We start from the raw sequence: 22658 nt of genomic DNA on the forward strand, positions 1-22658 counted from the left end.
CAGCGCCATTCACGGCTGTCTGCAAGGTCTCTTTGTGAGTGCCACTCACTCTGTAGTCTGTTCTGTGGAAAAAACAAAAAGTTTATAAAGTTCACCACACACTCTACTTTACAGTTGTGTAGGCCACATTAGCTCATATTAAAGTCTAGTCCACACTTGATAAAATTAGTGTTTCTTATACCTGTTAGCAGCTGTTCAGGAATAAGCACACTAAGCCCTTAGTACTTTTCTGCCTATCTTTATTAGTCTACCAAGATGAAGAAGGCAGGGAGTAAGGCACGTGGGTGTGGGCGTGGAGGTGGAGCAGGGAGAGGACGTGGGGATTCTGCACCTGCTGCGGGCACCGGTGACTCATCATCCCCCAGTTTTAGCAGGGAACAGTCCTTCATGCGCAGCTTTGTTGGAGCTCGCCGTACCCTGCTGCTGCGGGATGAACAAATTGAAGCCGTTGTCGGATGGATGGCAGCTAACGCATTGACTTCAATTAGTGCCACATCCTCTCAGACACAGAGCACTGAAGAGCACCCATCTGTCTCTTCACCACCTGCCAAATTGCCCAGGCAGTCAGAGAGCCCAGGACAGAAGCCATCTCTACTTCTGTTCTCTGAATCTCTTGGCTTGGAAAGAGAGGGCGAGCCAAGCAGCATTGGAGAAATGGAAGAAGAGGCAGTATGCAGTGATGCCCAACAGCTTTGTCTCTCTGAATCTGAAGAGATGGGTGGGCCAGTGCCTCCGGTCAGCACACCTCAGTACGCATCTGATGATGAGACTCAGGTGCCACTTTCAGGTGCATACTGTGCTGCCGAGACTACCCAGGAGAAGCAGTTGATGGAAGAGGGTAGTGTAGATGATGAGGTCCTTGACCCATCATGGCGTGAGGTACAGGAAGGTGGTGGGAGCAGCTCTGAGGAAGAGATTCCCCGAATGGCCCAAAGAGGGAGAGGGAGGGGGAAGACTGCGGTGCCTGTAGCCTCCACTTCGGCACCCATTAGGAGCATGCGTCTTCCAAAAGCCAAAACGGGCGCTCCCAAGACTTGCAGTGCCTGGTCCTTTTTAGACACAGTTGCAGATGACATTTGCTTAGTCAAATGCAAGGTGTGTCATCAGAAAGTCAAAAGAGGGAAAAGTGTCAGCAACCTCAATACCAAAAATATGTGGAAACATGTGCAAACCAAGCACGAGGTGGAGTTACAAAAACACACTGAAGACCTAGGCCTACCTCCAGCCGCACCTACCACCTCTTCAGCTCATGTTGTTGCCTCTTCCTCCAGCTCACACACAGCTGGTTCAGCTTCCTCACTGTTGTCCAGAGACCCAGTGTAATTCCACCCACAGCACCACGTTCCCAGTCATCCTCACACTGCCAGCCCAGTCTACAGCCATCGGTAGCACAGGCATGGGAGAAAAGGCAGCCATTATCGGCAAACCACCCCTGCACACAGGCTCTGAATGCTGGCATTGCAAAACTACTGTCCCTTGAAATGCTGTCATTCAGGCTGGTGGAGACTGACACCTTCCATAACTTGATGGCATTGGCAGTCCCACAATACAATGTGCCCAGCCGCTTTTATTTCAGCTTGCAAGCTGTCCCTGCCATGCAAAAGCATGTGGAGGGAAACATAAAACACGTGCTACTGAACGCCATCAGTAGCAAGGTCACCTCAACACCAATGCGTGGACCAGTCACCATGGACAGGGACGATACCTTTCCCTCACTGCCCATTGGGTAAATGTTGTGGAGCCGGGTACAGATAGTGTGAGTGCCACTGTACGTGTTCTGCCAACTCCAAGGATTGCAGGAATCCAGTCTGTACACATTGACTCCTCCTCATACTCAAGTTCCTCTGAATCAGCGCTGCAGGAGCTGTCACAGGCCACCTCCACATGGACCCGTGAACGTTTACCTGTTACGACCGATATGAGCACAGCTGTGGCCAAACGTCAACAGGCCGTATTGAAATTAATTTCTTTGGGGAATCGAAGCCACACAGCGCAGGAGCTCTGGAATGCGATCAAGCAGGAGAGCAACGTGTGGTTTGTGCCAGCGCATCTCCAGCCAGGCATGGTAGTGTGTGACAATGGCCGAAATCTGGTGGCAGCTCTGGCCCTAGGCAACCTCACTCATATCCCATGTCTGGCACATGTGCTCAACTTGGTCATGCAGAGTTTTTTGAGGGACTATTCGGATCTTGAAGCACTGCTGCACAAGGTCCGCCTAGAGTGTGCTCACTTGCGGCGTTCCAGCATGGCAAGATCGCGCATTGCAGCTCTGCAGCGCCGATTCTGCCTTCCGGAACATCGCATCATATGTGACCTACCCACCAGGTGGAATTCTACGTTACATATGTTGGAGCGGTTGTGTGAGCAGCAGCCAGCAGTAATGGAGTACCAGCTGCATCAGGCGCAAAGAAGTCGCACTGCGTGCCGTTCAGACTTCACGACCACTGAGTGGGCCATATGAAGGACATCTGCCAGGTTTTGTGTGCCTTCGATGATTCCACGCAGATGGCGAGTGCAGATGATGCACTAGTCAGCATGACTGTCCCCCTTATCTGCCTGCTTGAAAGAACACTACAAGCGCTAAGGGAGGAGGTTGTGGAAGAGGTGGCGGATGAGGAGTCACAAACGCCATCTGCATCTGGACAGTCTGCGCAACATGTTTCCTCACAAAGGCCTAGGCAGGGGACACTTTGTGAGGAGGTTGAGGAGGAGTCAATGGAGGAGGAAGACATCTGTCCAGAGGAGGGAGTTACACAAATCTCCAGTAGTCAGTATGTAGAGCGAGGGTGGGGTGATGCAGAGAAGGCAGAGATCACGCCTCAAGCAGGGGACAGCATTTCTTGGCCAGTTGGCAGTCTGCAGCACATGGTTGATTTCATGCTGCAGTGCCTGAGAAACGACTGCCGCATTGCCCACATTCTCAACACGGCTCATTATTGGGTGTACACCCTCCTAGATCCTCGCTACCAGGACAACTGTCAAAGCCTCATAACACCGTTGAACTGGGAGCGTAAAATGCGGGAGTACCAAGACACACTGGTGCAGTCCATCATCTTCTCCAGTCCAACTGAGAGCAGTGCTGCTAGTGCTTTACAAAGCAGCTCAGTGTGTTGAGGCAGTGGAGGAAGCTCTGCACAACGAGGGAGCATAAGCAGTGCCTCAGCACAAGGCAAGACCAGTATGGCCCAACAGTGGGAAAGTTTTGTGTGCCCGCCACAAATGTCTACACCATCACAGATGGCTCCAGTCAGCAGGAGGCAACGTTTCCGTCAGATGGTGACAGACTACATATCTTGCCCTCTCAGTGTACTCCCAGACGGCTCTTCCCCCTTCAAGTTTTGGGTCTTTAAGCTGGATACATGGCCAGAGCTTAGCCAGTATGCATTGGAGGTGCTGGCTTGCCCTGCTGCTAGTGTATTATCAGAACGCGTCTTTAGTGCCGCAGGTGGTGTACTAACAGACCGTCACATGTGACTATCCTCCGATAATGTTGACCGGCTAACTTTTTTGAAAATGAACAAGGCCTAGATCTCGCAGGAATTTGCCAATCCTCTTCCAGATTAAATAATTGGTTGGCAACAGTATCCAGGTCTCCTGTTGTCTCCTGTTGTGTTCATGTTTCTACCACCTGAACTGCAATCCCTGGGCTCTAACACCGCCAGTTACTGCTCAGAAGTGCCGTCTGCACAGTCAACACATGACCCAGTGTTATAGGGTTTCAGTAATGTCAGCTGATCCCCTGTGTATCTGGCAATGTGTCCTGCTACCTCCACGCTGACACCACAACAGATATTAAACTGCCTCGAGTGCAGGCCTCGGCCTACACTCTGCTTCTCCTGGATTCCCTGGGCTCCAACACCACCAGTTGCTGCTCGGAAGTGCCGTCTGCACAGAGAAAAACACTCGCTCCTGTGTTAGTGGGGTTCAGTAACGTCAGCTGCTCCCCTGCTGTGTGTCCGGCAATTGCTCCTGCTACCTCCACAGTTAAATTACATCAGATATTAAACTTGCTCCAATTTGGCCTCGGCCTACACCCTGATTGACCCTGGGCTCCAACACCGCCAGTTGCCGCTCGGAAGTGCCGCTTGCACAGTCAACACATGACCTAGTGTTATAGGGTTTCAGTAATGTCAGCTGATCCCCTGTGTATCTAGAAATATGTCCTGCTACCTCCACGCTGACACCACAACAGATATTAAACTGCCTCGAGTGCAGGCCTCGGCCTACACTCTGCTTCTCCTGGATTCCCTGGGCTCCAACACCACCAGTTGCTGCTCGGAAGTGCCGTCTGCACAGAGAAAAACACTCGCTCCTGTGTTAGTGGGGTTCAGTAACGTCAGCTGCTCCCCTGCTGTGTGTCCGGCAATTGCTCCTGCTACCTCCACAGTTAAATTACATCAGATATTAAACTTGCTCCAATTAGGCCTCGGCCTACACCCTGATTGACCCTGGGCTCCAACACCGCCAGTTGCCGCTCGGAAGTGCCATCTGCACAGAGAAAAACACTCGCTCCTGTGTTAGTGGGGTTCAGTAACATCAGCTGCTCCCTTGCTGTGTATCCGGCAATGTGTCCTGCTACCTCCACGCTGACACTACAACAGAAATTAAAGGGAACCTGTCCCCCCCAGGCGTTTGTAACTGAAAGAGCCACCTTGTGTAGCAGTAATGCTGCACAAGGAAAAGGTGGCTCTTTTAGTTATGCTCCTTGCACACGCTTAACTTAACACTTATAAAATGTGTCCCCTCATACCGTGAAACCGTCCCGGAGGTGAGACTTTCCTTCGTAATAAGACGCAACACAGCCGTCATTCCTACCCCCTTGGCGCTGTGCGCCGCCTCCTCAGCATTGTTTGAATCTGTCATGGAGCCTGCACTGTTATGTTAAACCTTGGCCATGCGCACTTAGCGCTGTCCGTCTTCTGACATCATTTGGTGTCAGGCTGACTGCGCCTGTGCGGCTGCGCTGACCGAGATCCCGCCTCGCAGTGTCTTCTGATTTATTCACACTGCGGGGTTGGGATTCATGGCCATGCACAGTGCATATCTCACTCATCTTCTTCCACCTTCTTCAGACTGTGCGCCGTCAGCTGATCCCTAATCGCATGCCACGGCCGTGACGCCACACAGTCTGAAGAAGGCGGAAGGAGATGAGTGAGAGGCGAAGAGATGCACTGCGCATGCCCATGAATCCCAGCCCCACAGTGTGAATAAATCAGAAGACACTGCGAGGCGGGATCTCGGTCAGCGCGGCCGCACAGGCGCAGTCAGACTGACACCAAATGATGTCAGAAGACGGGCAGCACTAAGTGCGCATGCCCAAGGTTTAACATAACAGTGCAGGGTCCGGGACAGATTCAAACAACACTGAGGAGGCGGCGCCCGGCGCCAAGGGGGTAGGAATGACGGCTGTGTTGTGTCTCATTACGAAGGAAAGTCCCACCTCCAGGACGGTTTCACGGTAAGGGGACACATTTTATAAGTGTTTAGTTCTGCGTTTGCAAGGAGCATAAATAGTGTTGAGCGATACCGTCCGATACTTGAAAGTATCGGTATCGGAAAGTATCGGCCGATACCGGCAAAGTATCGGATCTAATCCGATACCGATACCCGATACCAATACAAGTCAATGGGACTCAATTATCGGACGGTATCCCTGATGGTTCCCAGGGTCTGAAGGAGAGGAAACTCTCCTTCAGGCCCTGGGAACCATATTAATGTGTAAAATAAAGAATTAAAATACAAAATATTGCTATACTCACCTCTCCGACGCAGCCTGGACCTCACCGAGGGAACCGGCAGCGTTCTTTGCTTAAAATGCGCGCGTTTACTTCCTTCCGTGACATCACGGCTTGTGATTGGTCGCGTGCCGCCCATGTGGCCGCGGCGCGACCAATCACAGCAAGCCGTGACGTAATTTTCAGGTCCTCAATGCCTAATTCTAGGCATTCAGGATTTTAAAATTACGTTCCGGCTTGTGATTGGTTGCGTCGCGGTCACATGGGCGACGTGACCAATCACAAGCCATGACGTCTCCGGAGGCAGGAAACGCGCGCATTTTAAAATTACGTCACGGCTTGTGATTGGTTGCGTGCCGCCCATGTGACCACGACGCGACCAATCACAGCAAGCCGTGACGTAATTTTCAGGTCCTGAATGCAGAATTCTGCACAAGGTGGCTCTTTTAGTTGCAAACACCTGGGGGGTTAAAGGTTCCCTTTCAACTTGCTCCAATTAGGCCTCAGCCTACACTCTGCTTCTCCTTTATTCCCTGGGCTCCAACACCGCCAGTTGCTGCTCAGAAGTGTTTTTGGCACGGGTACTCCCTCCTGCCCAGCCCGGGTCCAGCACGCCAGCTGTTTCCGGGTATTGTCAAGGTCACTTTGCCTCCAATATGTTGTCCTGTCGTGTTGCGGTCGGGTTAGCCGACTCTATGGTGCCTGCAGTTTAGGTGCTTCCTATGTGGGCTGCGGGAACTGGCAATGAAGGCTGGTTCCGTAGTGCCAATAGGACAAGCTCCCCCTGTAGGACTGTGGGTTTTCGGTAACTACGGCGGCTCGCGGCCTAGCAATTTTTTTTTATCCTGTGGACCTTCTGCTGCCTATCTGAGTTCCAGCACCATTACCTGGTTCTTAGAAAGACAAGATTGAATAGGTCCCCCTGGTTCCAGTACCGTCAGCTGGTTCCGGGCAGAGCCTTTGGCTTAGGTGCCTCCTTCTGGGTATCCGAGTTCCACCAACATCTGGTGGTCCTTAGTAGTGCTTTCTGGCATGGGTACCTCCTGCTTAGTAACCGGGTTCCAGTACCGTCAGCTGGTCCTCGGTAGTTCCATTGGCTCTTGTACCTTCAGCTCCCCATCCTGATTCCAGTACCGTCAGCTGGTTACAGGCAGAGCCTTTGGCTTAGGTGCCTCCTTCTGGTTATCTGAGTTCCACCAACGTCTGGTGGTCCTTGATAGTGCTTTCTGGCACGGGTACCTCCTGCTTAGTAACCGGGTTCCAGTACTGTCAGCTGGTCCTTGGTAGTTCCATTGGCTCTGGTACCTTCGGCTACCCATCCGGGTTCCAGTACCGTCAGCTGGTTCTTGGCAGTTCCTCAGCCTTCTTGTTCCTTCTGCTACATTTCCAAGTTGAAGACCCTAAAGACGATGACCCTGAAGACCACCCCAAAGACGACGACCCCGGAGACGACGACCCCTGAGACGATGACCCTGGAGACGACGACCCTGAAGACCACCCAGAAGAAGACGACGACCCCGGAGACGATGACCCTGGAGACGACAACACTGAAGACCAAGAAGCAGAAGAACAAGAAGCTGCAGAACAAAAAGCAGAAGAACGCGGACAAATCCTGTTGTAAATCTTTTGTGACAGGCAGAACGGAAGGTGTAATCTTCAAACTTTTAAAGATAACAACTACAGGAAGGCCTGTCACAAATAAGAATATGATGAAGAAGTTGAATATGAAGAAGAATAATAGTTGAATAAAAAGAATATGAAGAATGTAAAAAAAAAATAATAGGAAGAAGGTGAAGAAGAAGAAGATGAATAAGGTGAAGGAGAAGTTGATGAAAAAGATGCTGATGCTGAGGATGATGAAGAAGAAAGTGTGGGAGATGTAAAAAAGAAGGTGAAGAGCATGGAAGTAGTGAAACATAAATATCTGACAAAATATAAAAAAATTAACATAGTCAATATCTTTGTAACTCCGAACGTCTTAAAAAAAAATTAATTCCTGCTATTCCATTTGATTGGCCTAAACCTCTATGCCTTTAATGTCTCCTCCACCTTCCACAATACATCCTACATTATTCTTAGTTGTTTTCCTTCATGTAGATTTAACTTACAAGGAAAGAAAAGGTTTATTTTAATTCCAATATTTTTGTCCCATTGACTTGCATTGGTATTGGGTATCGGTATCGGCGATATCCAATATTTTTTAAATATCGGCCGATCCAATCCGATACTGATACTTTTGGATATCGGAAAGGTATCGCTCAACACTACTTAGGATACTAGCCAAACCAGAATCTCAATTTGCTGACACTGTTTCGGGGGAATTCCCCTCGTCAGTGCAAAGTGGAGATCTGGTTTGGCTGTGTGAGAGGTGTCCGAACGATATCCAAGAAGTATCATTTCTCCTTGCGGAGATTGACATGCTAAGAATGCTGAGATGAGGAGACTTAAAGCCACAATGCTCCTCTGGGGAATATGGTAATTATGCAAATTGTCTCTTCAGTCTCCACTTTGTGTTTCGGGGTACTGCCCCTCGTCAGTGCAGTGTCTACAAACTGAGATTCTGGTTTGGCTATTATCCTAAGTCATGTGACAAGGCTCATTAAAGGGTCAATACTGACATGTAGGATTGCTACCTTCCAATTGGTGGCACTAGAGTTCTAGTTCTCTTCCTCTCTGAAGAGACAATTTGCATAATTAGCATAGTCCACAGAGGACAATTACCATTTTCCAAGATATTAGTAACAGTAGATAGTAACATTTTCATTTTTTTGTTCGATGGAGCTTACCTTTGTGGAGCGAGACAACATCTGCATTGATACAATTTTGAGATAAATATGACATTTTTATTGCTTTCTACAGAATATCTTTCGATATCTCAGAGAGCAAAATAACGCAATTTTGGCGCTTTAAGTTTCTTTTTTTTTTCTGCTTACAGTGTTTACCAGCTGAGTTAATTATTTTTATATTTTGATAGATCAGACTTTTCTGAACGCGGCGATGCCACATACAGTTGTGCTCAAAAGTTTACATACCCCAGCAGAATTTTTACTTTCTTGGCCCTTTTTCAGAGAATTTGAATGATAACACTAAAACTTTTCCTCCACTCATGGTTAGTGGTTGGGTGAAGCCATTTATTGTCAAACTGCTGTGTTTTCTCTTTTTAAACCATAATGACAACTCAAAACATGCTTTATACCCCGAGATTGTGTCACGAGCACTGATGGATGCACAGAATGGGACGCTCCTATGACAGTGTTCTGTTAATGATGCTGTCAGAGTTTGACAGCGGCATTTCACCGTTAATAGTTGCAGTCTCTGCTCCACCTGCAGCTGTTAGAGGGAGGACCAGGCTGTAACACACAGCCATTACATGATGGTATGGGACAAACTCACCTCCTGAGCCTGCTCCATACACCCACAATCGACTTGCACCGTACACGTACAACAGATGTCAATAAGGGGTTACAAGGACATGTAAGCTCTCTGGACATATCAATTCTGATAAATACTTGAATTCCACCTAAAATTACAATTTTGGATCAGAGAATTTAGATGAAGAACATTATGCAATACTTTTGAAGTACTGTCTCCCGCTGGTCATTTTTCCTATTTCCATATTCTAATGTGGTCTAACACTGAAAATGATCAATAGAAAAATTGCCCACTTCATTGTTTGCTGCACCTCAGTGTCAGGTATCTCATTTCCATGTGAGTATGTGACAATTGAGTATCTCGCCTCAGGCCCATGGGAGTTAGAAATGCCATATTTAAGTATTTAAAGGAAATCTTTCACCCCCAAAATGGAAGTTGAGCTAAGCCCACCAGCATCAGGGCCTTATCTACAGCATTCTGTAATGCTGAAGATAAGGCCGCTATGTATCCTGAAAGATGAGAAAAAGAGGTTAGATTATACTCACCCAGGGGCGGTCCCGCTGCGGTCTGGTCCGATGGGCATCTCAGTCCAGTCCGGGGCCTCCCATCTTCTTACGATGACGTCCTCTTCTTGTCTTCACGCTGCGGCTCCAACGCAGGCGTACTTTGTCTGCCCTATTGAGAACAGAGCAAAGTACTGCAGTGCGCAGACGCCGGGAAAGGTCAAAGAGGCCCGGCTCCTGCGCCCAGGTGAGTATAATCTATCCTCTTTTTCTCATCTTTTAGGTTACATCGGGGGTTTATCTACAGCATTCCAGAATGCTGTAGAAAAGCCCCTGATGCCGGTGGGCTTAGCTCAACTTCCATTTTGGGGGTGACAGGTTCCCTTTAAGAATAGAATTGAAGCCATGGACGGATCTGTCACATGATGGATACTGGCGGCATCAGATGGACCCTATTGACTTACAATGGTTTCTGTCATTTTACTGGAAAGAATAGCGGAATCTTGTAACGAAGGCTCCAATACAGATGTGAACCTACCTAAGTCACAGAAAGGAGGGAAGTGAAAGGCATTCCTTCCAATTAACTATAACTTTATTATTGTTTTTAATAATATATATATTAATTTCCCACTTATGCTATAATTTACTAGAATCCCCATCAAACGCAAAGCATCAGCGCAGTGCAAGTGCTCTTTACAGACCTGCGCATAGACCCAGGAACTAACGCTTTAAAGGATATCTCATTCTTATTTAGGGTCAGTGTGTGCAGATATGAGAGAAGAGGGAAGGTGATATGGTTTCCCAGTTGATTGTTGTCTAGTATTAGCTCTTCTAGGCACACAAAATCTTCTAGTCCTTCCAGGGATCTGTAGAGAAAGGAAAAAGCCCATAATGTAAAATAATACAGTACTGGAACGGCTGATAGCAGCAATAGTGACGCTTCACCTAGAGGAAATGTCAAATTCAGCATCTGTGTAAACTGAGTAAACTGTTAATGTGATTTCTTTAGAGAGTGCAGGGTACTCTGTAATTCTCAATATCTGACTTATATTGGCTAACAGCAGATATTTATCAATAGTTTCGAATGAACATTATAAAGAAGGTAGTGAGGAGATGTAGAGATCTCAATGTGTAGCGTAACAATATTATTGGGATCACAGTAACATATATTTCTCCAAAGGAATCTCCATTCTGCCATTTTTCACTATGAACACCGACTCAGGGTACATATACATTTTCACTAGCATTTTCGAAGAGGTAAAGGGAGGCAGCCATAGAAAAAGGGTATGTACACTTTATAGTGGACTGTGTGAGGATTTCTCTTCATTAACAGTCAAGAATATCAGTTTGAGCCAAAATTTCATTTAGCATGCTCAACAACATTAATGTTTTTGGCTAAAAAGCAGGACACCATCTGAAGGGTGGACAAACGTATTTTAAAGTTTCATATTTATTTATTTGTATTCATTTAACTCACATATATAGCGCCATTAATTCCACAGCACCTTACAGAAATCATCGCTGTCCCCATTGGGGCTCACAATCTAAATTTCCTACCAGTCTGTAGGATGGGTTTAGACTACCTCAGACCCTCTGGAGGTTCTATATCTAAATATTGGTCACATATCACAGCAATATCCTAATACGTATATGTTAAAAATCCACAAGCTCCTGACCGGACAAACATTCTTTTTGGCTCACATTTAGGTCACATGTAAATCATAAATAAGGGAGCTGCTGTAAATTGTGTACAATACTCCTGAAAATGCCTCAGGTTTACAAGGAAGGGCCAGTTATCCCAAAAGTACATCACTGTTAGATCTGCGAATCTGCCCAGGCCACAAGGAACCATCATAGACAAGAATAAAGAGACAAACTGAAACCTAGTTATAGTGTACAAAAAAAATCAAACTACAAAAAAGGAATCATTCTGTAAATGTTGTAAAGGTGGAAAAAGGACAATGCCCAAAACGCCATTGAGTTGTATTTGTCAATGTCTGGCATCTCCTAGCACCTAGTCTCTCCTGGACCCAACCTCCATTCCCAAGATAAATAAGGCTGTCAAATTTCACCTTCAATCCCTGGGCACAAATTTAAGATGTCATCCATCATTCATGCCTGAGTAAATATCAGCCACCCCTTTCTGTCTACTCCCTTGCAACATCAATAAATAGAGCATAGGATTGGAGGGTATAATTTTTAGCTTAACTCATTCATATTAGAGCAGAACTTACTGGCTCCAAATGTTTTCCCTCCCATCTCTGTCTATCCTGTTGCTCTCTTCTTGGCAGAAACAAGGTCCTCTGGGGCAAGTAGTGCATCATGTCCCATCAATAGCACATATTTGTGCACTGCAAGGACATAGCATAAATCAACAGTGACAGCAGGAGTGCTCAGAAGGAGCCTGACACACAGTTAAGCATTTATAGTAAATAATTCCGAGTAGGCTTGCTGCATTAACCAACTGGCAGCCAGAAAATTTGGCAAAGTAGATGGTTAATGTTAACCAGTTGGAAGACATTTTTTTATATTTCAAGGGAAATAACGAATGCTGTTACATCAAATAAAAATGCCAAACCCCAGACATCCTGTTAGACTGGTACCAAGGTTAGGAGTAATACATATATATTTTATAACAGTTAAAACACACAGAGTAGAATTAAAGGGGTATTGCCATCTTCAAGATCCTCAATATGTAGTAGGTGCAATAATACTGGATACCATGGATACCCAAGGTCCTGAAATGCCTGCTCATGAGGAAAGAGACATTACTAGATTTATAACTAGAGGTATTTGCAAATATTATTGTTACATCTATTATATAATGGGGTAGGATCTTGGAGATGGGAATATCCCTTTAAGAAAAAAAATGCTCTTTACTAGAGATGAGCAGAAGGATCCACTACAAATCAACTTCAAGTTGGCTCCACAAATTTGAACAATTTGCTAGACTATTCCCACAGAAAAAAAAAGCCATTATTTCATACATTTCTCATTAACTTAGGCGCTGCCGTGTGGACTTTCCCATAATGCCCACATTGCTTCACATGGTCTGGCACAACCAATCAGGGGTGACTATCACAGAGAATGTCAAAGGAAAATTAAAATCCATAAGACATCTCCAGGGAAAGGGCATTCACCCTTCCTTTCAAAAGAATCTCCAGAAGGACAAGAACTTCCCCTTATTTGGAGTAGAACCACATTGAACATATGGTTTAGTGAGCTAAACTCATTTAAAGGGAACCTGTCACCACGTTTTTGGAAGATGGGATAAAAATAGCGTTAAATAGGGGCAGAGGTGGCCGTTACATTAGTGTGTTTGTTATGCGTTTATTACCCACCTAAGTTGCCGAAATACCTTTGCAAAGTCTCCGTTTTCGCCTGTCAATCAGGCTGGTCTGGTCAAAAGGGCGTCTTGTCTTCCCCCAGATTTTGCGTAGTTTTCCGTTGGTGGCGTAGTGGTGTGTGCATGCCCAAGGTCCCGAATCCTCTTCCAGGGGATTTAAAAGAGCGCGCTGTTCGTTATTTCATTGGTGATCGGTGGGCGCGGCCATCTTCCTTTGGCCGCGCGTGCGCAGAAGCGGCGCTCTGCTGGCCGCGGCTTCAGGAAAATGGCCGCGGGATGCCGCGCGTGCGCAGATTGATATCGCGGCGGCCATTTTCCTGAAGCCGCGGCCAGCAGAGCGCCGCTTCTGCGCACGCGCGGCCAAAGGAAGATGGCCGCGCCCACCGATCACCAATGAAATAACGAACAGCGCGCTCTTTTAAATCCCCTGGCAGAGGATTCGGGACCTTGGGCATGCGCACACCACTACGCCACCAACGGAAAACTACGCAAAATCTGGGGGAAGACAACGCCCTTTTGACCAGACCAGCCTGATTGACAGGCGAAAACGGAGACTTTGCAAAGGTATTTCGGCAACTTAGGTGGGTAATAAACGCATAACAAACACACTAATGTAACACCCACCTCTGCCCCTATTTAACGCTATTTTTATCCCATCTTCCAAAAACGTGGTGACAGGTTCCCTTTAAACATTAGCTCCAACTTCAATCTTCTTTTGAAGCCAAAGACTCCCTGCAGTGGACAGATGATGAAAACAGGATATCTATTATGGTCTCCAGGAGGAGCTTCCTTTCATCAAAACATCTTTGGTAGCCGGTCTGGCTCCGGGTCCGGGTGCAGATATGAATATTGGGAATTTTGTGCAGATTTTTGAAGATCAACCTCAATGTTTTTATTTATTTAATATTTTTTTTACCTTGGACATTACTGTGTGTGTAACAGTTACATCCCTCCCCGCTTTGTTCTTCTGTCCTATCTTTTGTTTGGCAATTATGGCTGCAGTTGAGGAGGCTTGGTATAACCAGCAGACCAAGGAGATCCTTGCTGCCACCAGATAAACTTCACTGGCAAAACAGGCAACAAATGCTTACAGATCTGCTGCAAGTTGACACAGAACAAGCTTGTCACCAGAGCCCTGATGAAGGGTAGGCCATCCAAGGCATAAAAGGCAGAGGTCGCACCTATGTATGCAAGCCACAGCAGCTTCGAGGGTAGCATGGACCCCTCTTACAGATAACCTTACAGCAACTTGACGATCATGAGGGATAGCTGAAGCTGATTCTGCAATTCCAAGAGAGAGTGCATGAGCTACAGATAACCCAACTCCTGATGAAGAGATCATCCCCATTGAGCAGCGAGTCCAGCAATGCCAACAGCTTCAAACCCCATCCTTAGCATTTTCCTTTGATGAAAAGGGATTGGAACTTGGACATATTTCTACAGGGGTTTGAAAAGACTTTCAGACAATTCCAGCCAGTGGCGTAGGAAGGGGGGTGCGGGGGGGGCGGGCCGCCCCGGGCGGCACAATGCGGGGGGGCGGCACAATGCGGGGGTGAGTCAGTGGCGTATCTAGGGGGGAGCAGCCGGCAGGGGGGCGCAGTTGGGCCGCCTAAAGCGGCGGTCCGCAGTGTCTCCCCCGGCGGCTGCATTCTGTAACCCCCCGCACTGGGAGTCAGCTGTTCTCTGTGCCGACTGTCAAGCTGACAGCCGGCACAGAGAAGCTGCGGCGCGCTGGCTCCCAGTGTTTAATTGTACTCGTATCTGTGATGCGAGTACAATTGAAGCTCTGACTGCCGGGTCAGAGCGATGCCAGCAGCGTGATCAGGTCATGTGATCACGCTGCTGACGTCACTCACCTGCGCGGCAGAGCAGGAGATGCAGATCGGTGGTAAGTGCTCCAGTGGAGCTGAAGACACCGAAGGTGCAGGGGGGGATTTACTGTGAGTGGGGATGGGGGAAAATATTGTGGGGGGGATTTAATGTGAGTGGGGATGGGGGGCATATATTGTGGGGGGAATTTAATGTGAGGGGATGGGGGGCATATATTGTGGGGGGGATTTACTGTGAGTGGGGATGGGGGCATATATTGTGGGGGGGATTTACTGTGAGTGGGGATGGGGGGCATATATTGTGGGGGGATTTACTGTGAGTGGGGATGGGGGATATATTGTGGGGGGGATTCAATGTGAGTGGGGATGGGGGGCATATATTGTGGGGGGGATTTACTGTGAGTGGGGATGGGGGGCATATATTGTGGGGGGGATTTACTGTGAGTGGGGATGGGGGGCATATATTGTGGGGGGATTTAATGTGAGTGGGGATGGGGGGCATATATTGTGGGGGGGATTTACTGTGAGTGGGGATGGGGGGCATATATTGTGGGGGGATTTACTGTGAGTGGGGATGGGGGCATATATTGTGGGGGGGATTTACTGTGAGTGGGGATGGGGGCATATATTGTGGGGGGGATTTACTGTGAGTGGGGATGGGGGGCATATATTGTGGGGGGATTTACTGTGAGTGGGGATGGGGATATATTGTGGGGGGGATTTAATGTGAGTGGGGATAGTGGGATATATTATTGGATTGGGGATATTTAATATGAGTGGAGATGGGGGGATTTATTGTGTGTGGAGATGGGGGATTGAATGTGTGTGGGGGGAGATTTGTCATGGGGATGGGGGGATTTAATGTGTGGGGGAGATCTGAGGACACAAAATGAAGAGCAAAGGGGGAGATGGGGGGGCATATATGAGGAAACAGTATGGGGGATGGGTGCAGAGAGCTTGGGGTCAAACGGGGGAATGTATGCGGACACAGTATGAGTAGCGATGTGAAAAACGTATGTGGACAGAGTACGGGGAGTGAGGGTGTTGGGATGTGTGCATGCGTAGCATAGGGGACAGTGTAAGGGCACAGCCAGGAGGGGATAGTATACAAAGGAGGGGGAGTGTGATGAGAGAGTGCAGTATAAATACTGGGCCCTATAGGGGGGACACAGTGTGAGAGGTCAGTGTGAAGAGGGGGCCGGTATGGAAAGGAGAGGTCAGTGTGAAGAGCATGTACCATAACAGGGACAGTGTTGGGGTCATATTTTGTGCAAACAATATAGTGAGGGGCAATTTTATATTCAGGACTCGGGCATTATAATGACACTTGTATCTTTAAGGGCATCATGTGGAGATTTTCTGCAAAAGAACGGAGAAGATGGAAGTCTGCAGAGACGAGCTGTGGATGAGAAAACTCATCATGGGGTCTGGACAAGATGAAGAAATGAAGGAGAACAACTCCAGAGGCGACGTCATCTATAAGGTACCTGGATGTAAATGTTATTTGTGATACTGACTAACTCTCATGTTTTTATTTATGTTAGGAGCATTAAAGGGGATGTCCAGGTTTGTAATGAGTCTGCAGTCATTCTTTGTGACTGCAGACTTCTGACTTCTCACAGTGCACCCTGCACACTGTCAGGATTCTCTGGTGCTGGCGATTTACATACATGCGGTCACGTGCTGACTAGACATGTGTGGCCTCACTCTATGAAAATTAACTGAGCGAGGCCAGGCACGTCTAGTCGGAATGTGGTCAGAAGTATACAAATCGCATGCTTGTGCTGACATGACTGTCCACCGGCCAGGGAGAATCCTAAAAGTGTGCAGTGCATTAGTTGTGAGAATTCAGAAGCTGCGATGTCAGGATTCAGCTCTGCAGGTTCCAGTCGTCGACACATGGACACGTCACTCATATGCGATTTTCATACTCATGGTCCTGTAACAACGAGCTTCTCTCAGTTTTTCACTGAACATTGGGAGCTTAAGGGAGAGGAGCTCGTCGGTACATGACTAAGTGTGAAAGTCGCATACGTTCTGGGGGGGGGGGGGCGCCAAACTCGGGAACAGCCCCGGGCGGCAAAAGCTCTAGCTACGCCCCTGATTCCAGCTGCCTGCGGACCAGATGGCACAATATTTAACCCCAGGGCAAAAGCTCTGGAGGTGTTTGCCTCTCTCCCTCGAGGGCAAGATGGAAACTGCAAAGCCATCAAAAAGGCCCTGATAAAGAAGTACCAGCTGAGTCCTGAGGTATACTGCAAAAAGTTCCAGGCCCTCCAGTGTGGACCTCATGACAGCTTTTTAGTGAACGAGCTCAGAACCAACTTCGAGCAGAGGGTCCAAGGACTATTAATCACCACCTTTGAGAAGCTGAAAGACCTGATGGAGAAGGACCAATTTCTTCATTGCTGTCTAGTGGAGGTGTGACAGCTGTGCTGGACCAGGAGCCAAAGGAGGGCACAAAGGCCAAACGGATTGCTAACACCTATGAGGCCAACTATACGCAGGAGGTGTAGAATTCAGCTGCTGCCAGCTAGAAAGGGGGTAAGCTGATAACTACCTCGAGTGCCAGCCGATCTTCAGGAAGGGGTATAGGCCATTTCATACCCACCTGGATTACCTGGAGACTGTCTTAAAATACACCATATTTATCACAGTGGCACTGTCTTTAACCCCTTAAGGACCAGGGGTAATTCCAAGATCCATAGCTTTTTTATTTTTCCATCAATATGGCCATTTGAGGGCTTGTTTTTTGTGGAACGAGTTGTGTTTTTGAACAACATGTTTGGTTTTACCAAATAGTGTACAGGAAAACAGGAAAAAACTTGCTGTGAAATTGCAAAAAAAGTGCAACTCTACAATTTTTTTGTTAGCATGTTCACTAAATGCTGACATTGACCTGCCATTTTGATTCCCCAGGTCATTATGAGTTCGTAGATACCAAACATGTATCAATTCTTTTTTATTTAAGTAATGAAAAAAAATCCAAAGTTTGTAAAACAAAAAAAAAGTTTTTTGAGACCAGTACCATATCCATTTTTCGTGTTCTGTGGTTGGGTGAGAGCCTATTATTTTGCATGCCGAGGTGAAGTTTGTATTGACACCATTTTGGTTTGTATATGATCTTTTGATCACTCGTTATTGTATTTTATTTATGTTATGGCTACCAAAAAACTTAATTTTGGTGTTATGATTTTTTTACGCATTACGTTGTTTACTGATTGGATTAATTCTTTATATATATTGATAGATCGGGCAATTCTGAATGCGGCGATACCAAATATGTGTTTTTTTTATTGTTTTATTTTGAATGGGGGGTTATTTAAACTTTTAGATTTTTTATTTTTTTATATATTTTTAAAAACTATTTTTTCCCTTTTTACTTGCTTCAATAGTCTACATGTGAGCTAAAATTCTAAGCCTAGTGTTGCTTACAGCTGAAACATGCATACTATTACTAGTTCACAGACTAGACCAGGGTGCAAAAAACAGATTATCACAGTGGGAAGCTAATTTGCCAAAAGGTCCTGAGTAGATCCAGGGTAAAAATCACTAAACTTAAAGCTGCTTTCTGATTGGATGCTACTTGAAACAAATTTTCTGGAAAGGCACTCTGTTAGAAGATTTTTACTATGTAATTTGAGAGCATGAGGTAGCAGGTGAATGTGTCATTAATTAGGCTGTGTGACATTGTTTACTTATATTGAAGATTTTATCACTAGGAGATTATCATTGTCCTGACCACAGTGAAATAAAACATTGGTCTGACCACACCCCCTCCTGTGATAAGCAGCACTCTGTCATTAGACAATGTACACAAAAAGCTGCAGTGTGGGCGGGGTCAGCTTTTTAGCTCTGTGACATCTAAAATCTCTGTGTCACAACTTCAGCACCCAGTTATCTAAGTGACACATCACTGGAATCAGGGTCTCTTTTCCTACATTATTCTGCTCTCAGATAAGATAGCAAAAACCTGGTAACAGATTCTCTTTGAGACAGTTGTGATACATAGGGCCCAACATATATTAGGAAGTTGCATAACTTTTTGTATTAGAGAGATTAAGCTTTTTTTTTATCATAACATCTATTTTAGCTTCAACCTAGCTTGGATTCCAATTTGCTCATTATTTTCTACCAATATTTTGACTGCCTCTTGAAGCTCATCAAGAGAATGCCAAGAGTGTGCAAAGCAGTCATCAAAGCAAAAGGTGGCTACTTTGAAGAACCTAGAATATAAGACATAATTTCAGTTGTTTCACACTTTTTTGTTAAGTATATAATTCCATGTGTTAATTCATAGTTTTGATGCCTCCAGTGTGAATGTACAATTTTCATAGTCATGAAAATACAGAAAAATCTTTAAATGAGAAGGTGTATCCAAACTTTTGGTCTGTACTGTATGAAGTACAAAGATAAGATGGGTGTAAAAGTGTGGCTTAGGGTAGTAAAATAAAAGCCTAAATCCACCTATGAACAACACCCAACCTTAATACTGAGGACCCGTCCTCTTCTTAACCCTGCTGGGAAATATCTCTGTGAGACACTCAATGCCTATGACAAACCATCAAAACACATTTATTTCCCTCTTGACTCAAACAGAAATGAACCCACTGTAATTAACCCTATCCTCGTTAAGATAATTATGATCAAGCTCTCTGTCACAGCTCATTTCAAATCATCAGTGATGTTTGGTTACTCTCCGCCCTCATTAGGAGATGGGATGAGATGTTAGCTCAGTGCTTAAGGTGACAGGGATGTCCCACTGAAAAGGATACATGCTCCAGATTGTCTAGTGTGTGTAATACTACAAAGGCAACGGAGTTGGTAAATTATGTAGGTGATGGATATAGGCAACATGAATGTAAAATAACATTATTTGTTGCACTTCTAAACACTTTTCCTATCAATAACTGCACTTAGTGTCCCACCGAGGAATCACGACAAGCAATAACACAACTGAAAATCCCAAATGGTTGTGCCAACTTTTATAAATGTCTTGTGATTTTTCCTAAGTTGGCATTGATATTAGTCAGTGATGTCTCATAGGCATGTTCAAATATTGCGGTATTGGAAGTCCATATTTCGGGACATTCAGGCATCTGCCTTTGCCTAACAGTTATCAATTGGTTAATTCTCCTCGCTATCTTTAGTGGTTTGTAAATGGATATTAATGGGAATGGCTCAATTCTGGATGAACCATTTCTTACATAAACCGTGCTTTTATAGGCTCGTCATTGAGATATTCAGAGACACTTGGCCGCAAAATATTGGTTGCTAATGGGTCTCCTAAAGAACCCCACAAAATCCAATGGCAGAGAGATCAAAGCCAAGATCAATCACAAATGGTTAGACCTCTGCATTACTCAACACCCTGCTCACTGCATACAGTAATAGATGGCTTATAGTTTAAATGTCCTTACATAAAAGAAAATAAAGGTCAGCAATCTTTATATACATGGCCTTCATATCTTAGATAACTGTTTTCTAGAGGAAAACATGTTTATTCATTTACACAATGAATCAATGATTGCAGAAAACTAGCCTGCAGAAACAGTGAACGTGTTTGAAGTCATTTTGTAATGCTTACAAGAGCAAGTTGCAGCAATATGACGCCTGTCAGATTGCTCACAGATACCTGTCATGCAAGCTCCAGACTTCCACCAACACAGCATTTTGGAACTGTGCGCAATATTAGAAGTCATTTGGCCACTCAAACCTATAGCTGCCTTTTGTGTGCACTGCGAAAGAAGATAATTAGTTTTGTAGAATGTGGGCCCATGCTCCCTGTTCACAGGTTCACCATACGACTGAAAGGGAAAGACAGCAACATAGGCGAAACCAGGCTGGGTGTGAGTTATAGACTGCCAGGAAGAATTCACAGCTCTGTGTGCTGGGAGGTTAATATTCTCACATGTCATTAGGTCTGCTTGCTCCACTGATGGTTCATTGAATCAGGCAGCAAATTATTCCCTCTCTACAGTAGAGGACACCATACTTCAAAGGGAAGTAGCCTGGGTCAAGACAGCTCTCTGGTTTGATTAATGACTTGAGATCACTAAAGGTTTCTATTTGGTAGGAATGAGACTGAAGTTTTTGGCAAGCAAGATATCTTGGCACAATATTGGATCCTACATAAGAAGCTTCCTCCTAATTTTATGGCTCTTGAGTAATCCAAAATCTCTAGAGAGGCATTTTTAAGCAAAAAAACCATGGCTCTACAAATACATGTTCAATTGAGATTTTGATCTGGAGGTATGGTATTGTGAGTATTGTTCACACCAGAACTATTTTAAAAAAGTATTTATGACAAAAGAAAATACAATAGAAAAATGTAAAAATGTAGTACCTGTAGTATTAACTATAGCCATAGTAAAAATGGGAAAACAGACCCAACAGGTTAATACAATTAATTTGTCTAATTAAACCAATGTTTATTTTCCAATATTAGAAATATCACTTACAGGCTCTTTAGTAATAAACACATCATTCAGATATAGTCAATGTGTGAGTGATGTATTTCACCAAGGATAAAGCTGAATGCCACACGCATTACGCCATCAGAAAGCAGATATCTGCTACTTTGTGGTGCTCCTACTCCCCAAATAAATGAACGGACTGGCCCACTGTGGTGGCTGCATACTCGTGGTGGATACGAGCATCATCAGTAAGAATAGCTGTGTAAGAAAGTGACAGAGGAGATAGTGTAGGAGGCCGGGGCCAGGGCTGTATCACCCCCTGGCCCCCTCCCAGCACAAGATCATGTTTTCTTCTCTGAGTACCTCGGTACTGCTCCTCTGCACCATCTGGGATCTCCCGGCACAAGAGTATATTCTCTACAGACAGTTCCACAAATAAAGAGTCACAGTCCGGCTTCACTTTAACTTCAACTACTTTACTCAGCACAGCATCATCCAAGGCACAATCATTTACAGCAATTGGCAACGCTTTCAATTGCCTCCTCTCTCTGCCGCTAAGCCTGTTCCCGGGACGAACCATATCCTCCAGTCCCTAAGTGTCCTCAATACCCAGAACTTCTGCTTCTCATGGGGTATTCTCTGCCATCTCACCCCGATCCTTAGAATAACAACCCACGCAAAAATCTGCCACATGGTGGATAACTTGCTCCCGTTCTGCTTAGCCTTCTTCTTCTAGCAACTGCAGTCCCACTAAAACTGAACTGCTAGTAATGTTGCTGCTGCACTCTCTCCTGTGCTCTGACCCCCTGTATGCTGGATGCTGGGCCCCACTCTTAACGGTGCGTGGCTACTGCTGTGTCCTGGGCCTATAGCCCATGTGGACCCTTTGAGCGCTCCCGCCCTACTCAACTATTCCAGGAACTATTCCCTGGCTTACCAAGCAGCGGCCCCTCCTACAATTAGCTGTATACTGTACTACAATTCCCCCATCTAGTGACCCAGCTGAGGTAATGTTTTCTTTCGCCATCCAGTGGCCGACCCGGGGTACTTACTTTCCCTATCATGCAAATACTGTGCAAGACATATAAGCAACTAAACATATGTACATTTCAGAGTAATACACTTTAGGTGTAATAATACTCACATACATGCAGGGCCGCCATCAGGGCAATACTGCCCTGATTGGCGTATGGGGCCCGGTGGGCAGAGGGGGCCCGCATCGGGCCTCGTCTCTTCTGCTCATCAGGCCCAGGCCCCAGCGGCAGGCTTCTATCGGTAACTGAACCTGCGTCCGAGACGCAGGTTCAGTAGCTCTATTGCAGGCTCTATTGCAGGCAATGGTTAAAGCCGCCAGCCAATTGGAGGCTGGCTGCTGATGTCAGCGCACATCGCCGGTGTATGACATCATAGTCATTCACCAGCGAGTGCGTGCTGAAACGCAGGGAGGGATTTCAACT

At 46.1% G+C, this 22658-nt stretch overlaps 1 protein-coding gene across 3 annotated transcripts in view; it reads right to left on the reverse strand.

Annotated features, from left to right (window-relative positions):
- Positions 1 to 22658, reverse strand: part of LRMDA (leucine rich melanocyte differentiation associated) — a 2082283-nt gene that overhangs the window by 857741 nt on the left and 1201884 nt on the right. For all 3 annotated transcript variants that reach the window (XM_077259443.1, XM_077259442.1, XM_077259444.1), the window contains exon 3: positions 10350 to 10476. In XM_077259443.1, coding sequence (XP_077115558.1) covers positions 10350 to 10476 — 127 coding nt within the window. The remainder of the gene's footprint in view (positions 1 to 10349; positions 10477 to 22658) is intronic.

Source organism: Ranitomeya variabilis, chromosome 4 (genome assembly GCF_051348905.1).
Source record: "Ranitomeya variabilis isolate aRanVar5 chromosome 4, aRanVar5.hap1, whole genome shotgun sequence".
NCBI lineage: Eukaryota > Metazoa > Chordata > Amphibia > Anura > Dendrobatidae > Ranitomeya > Ranitomeya variabilis.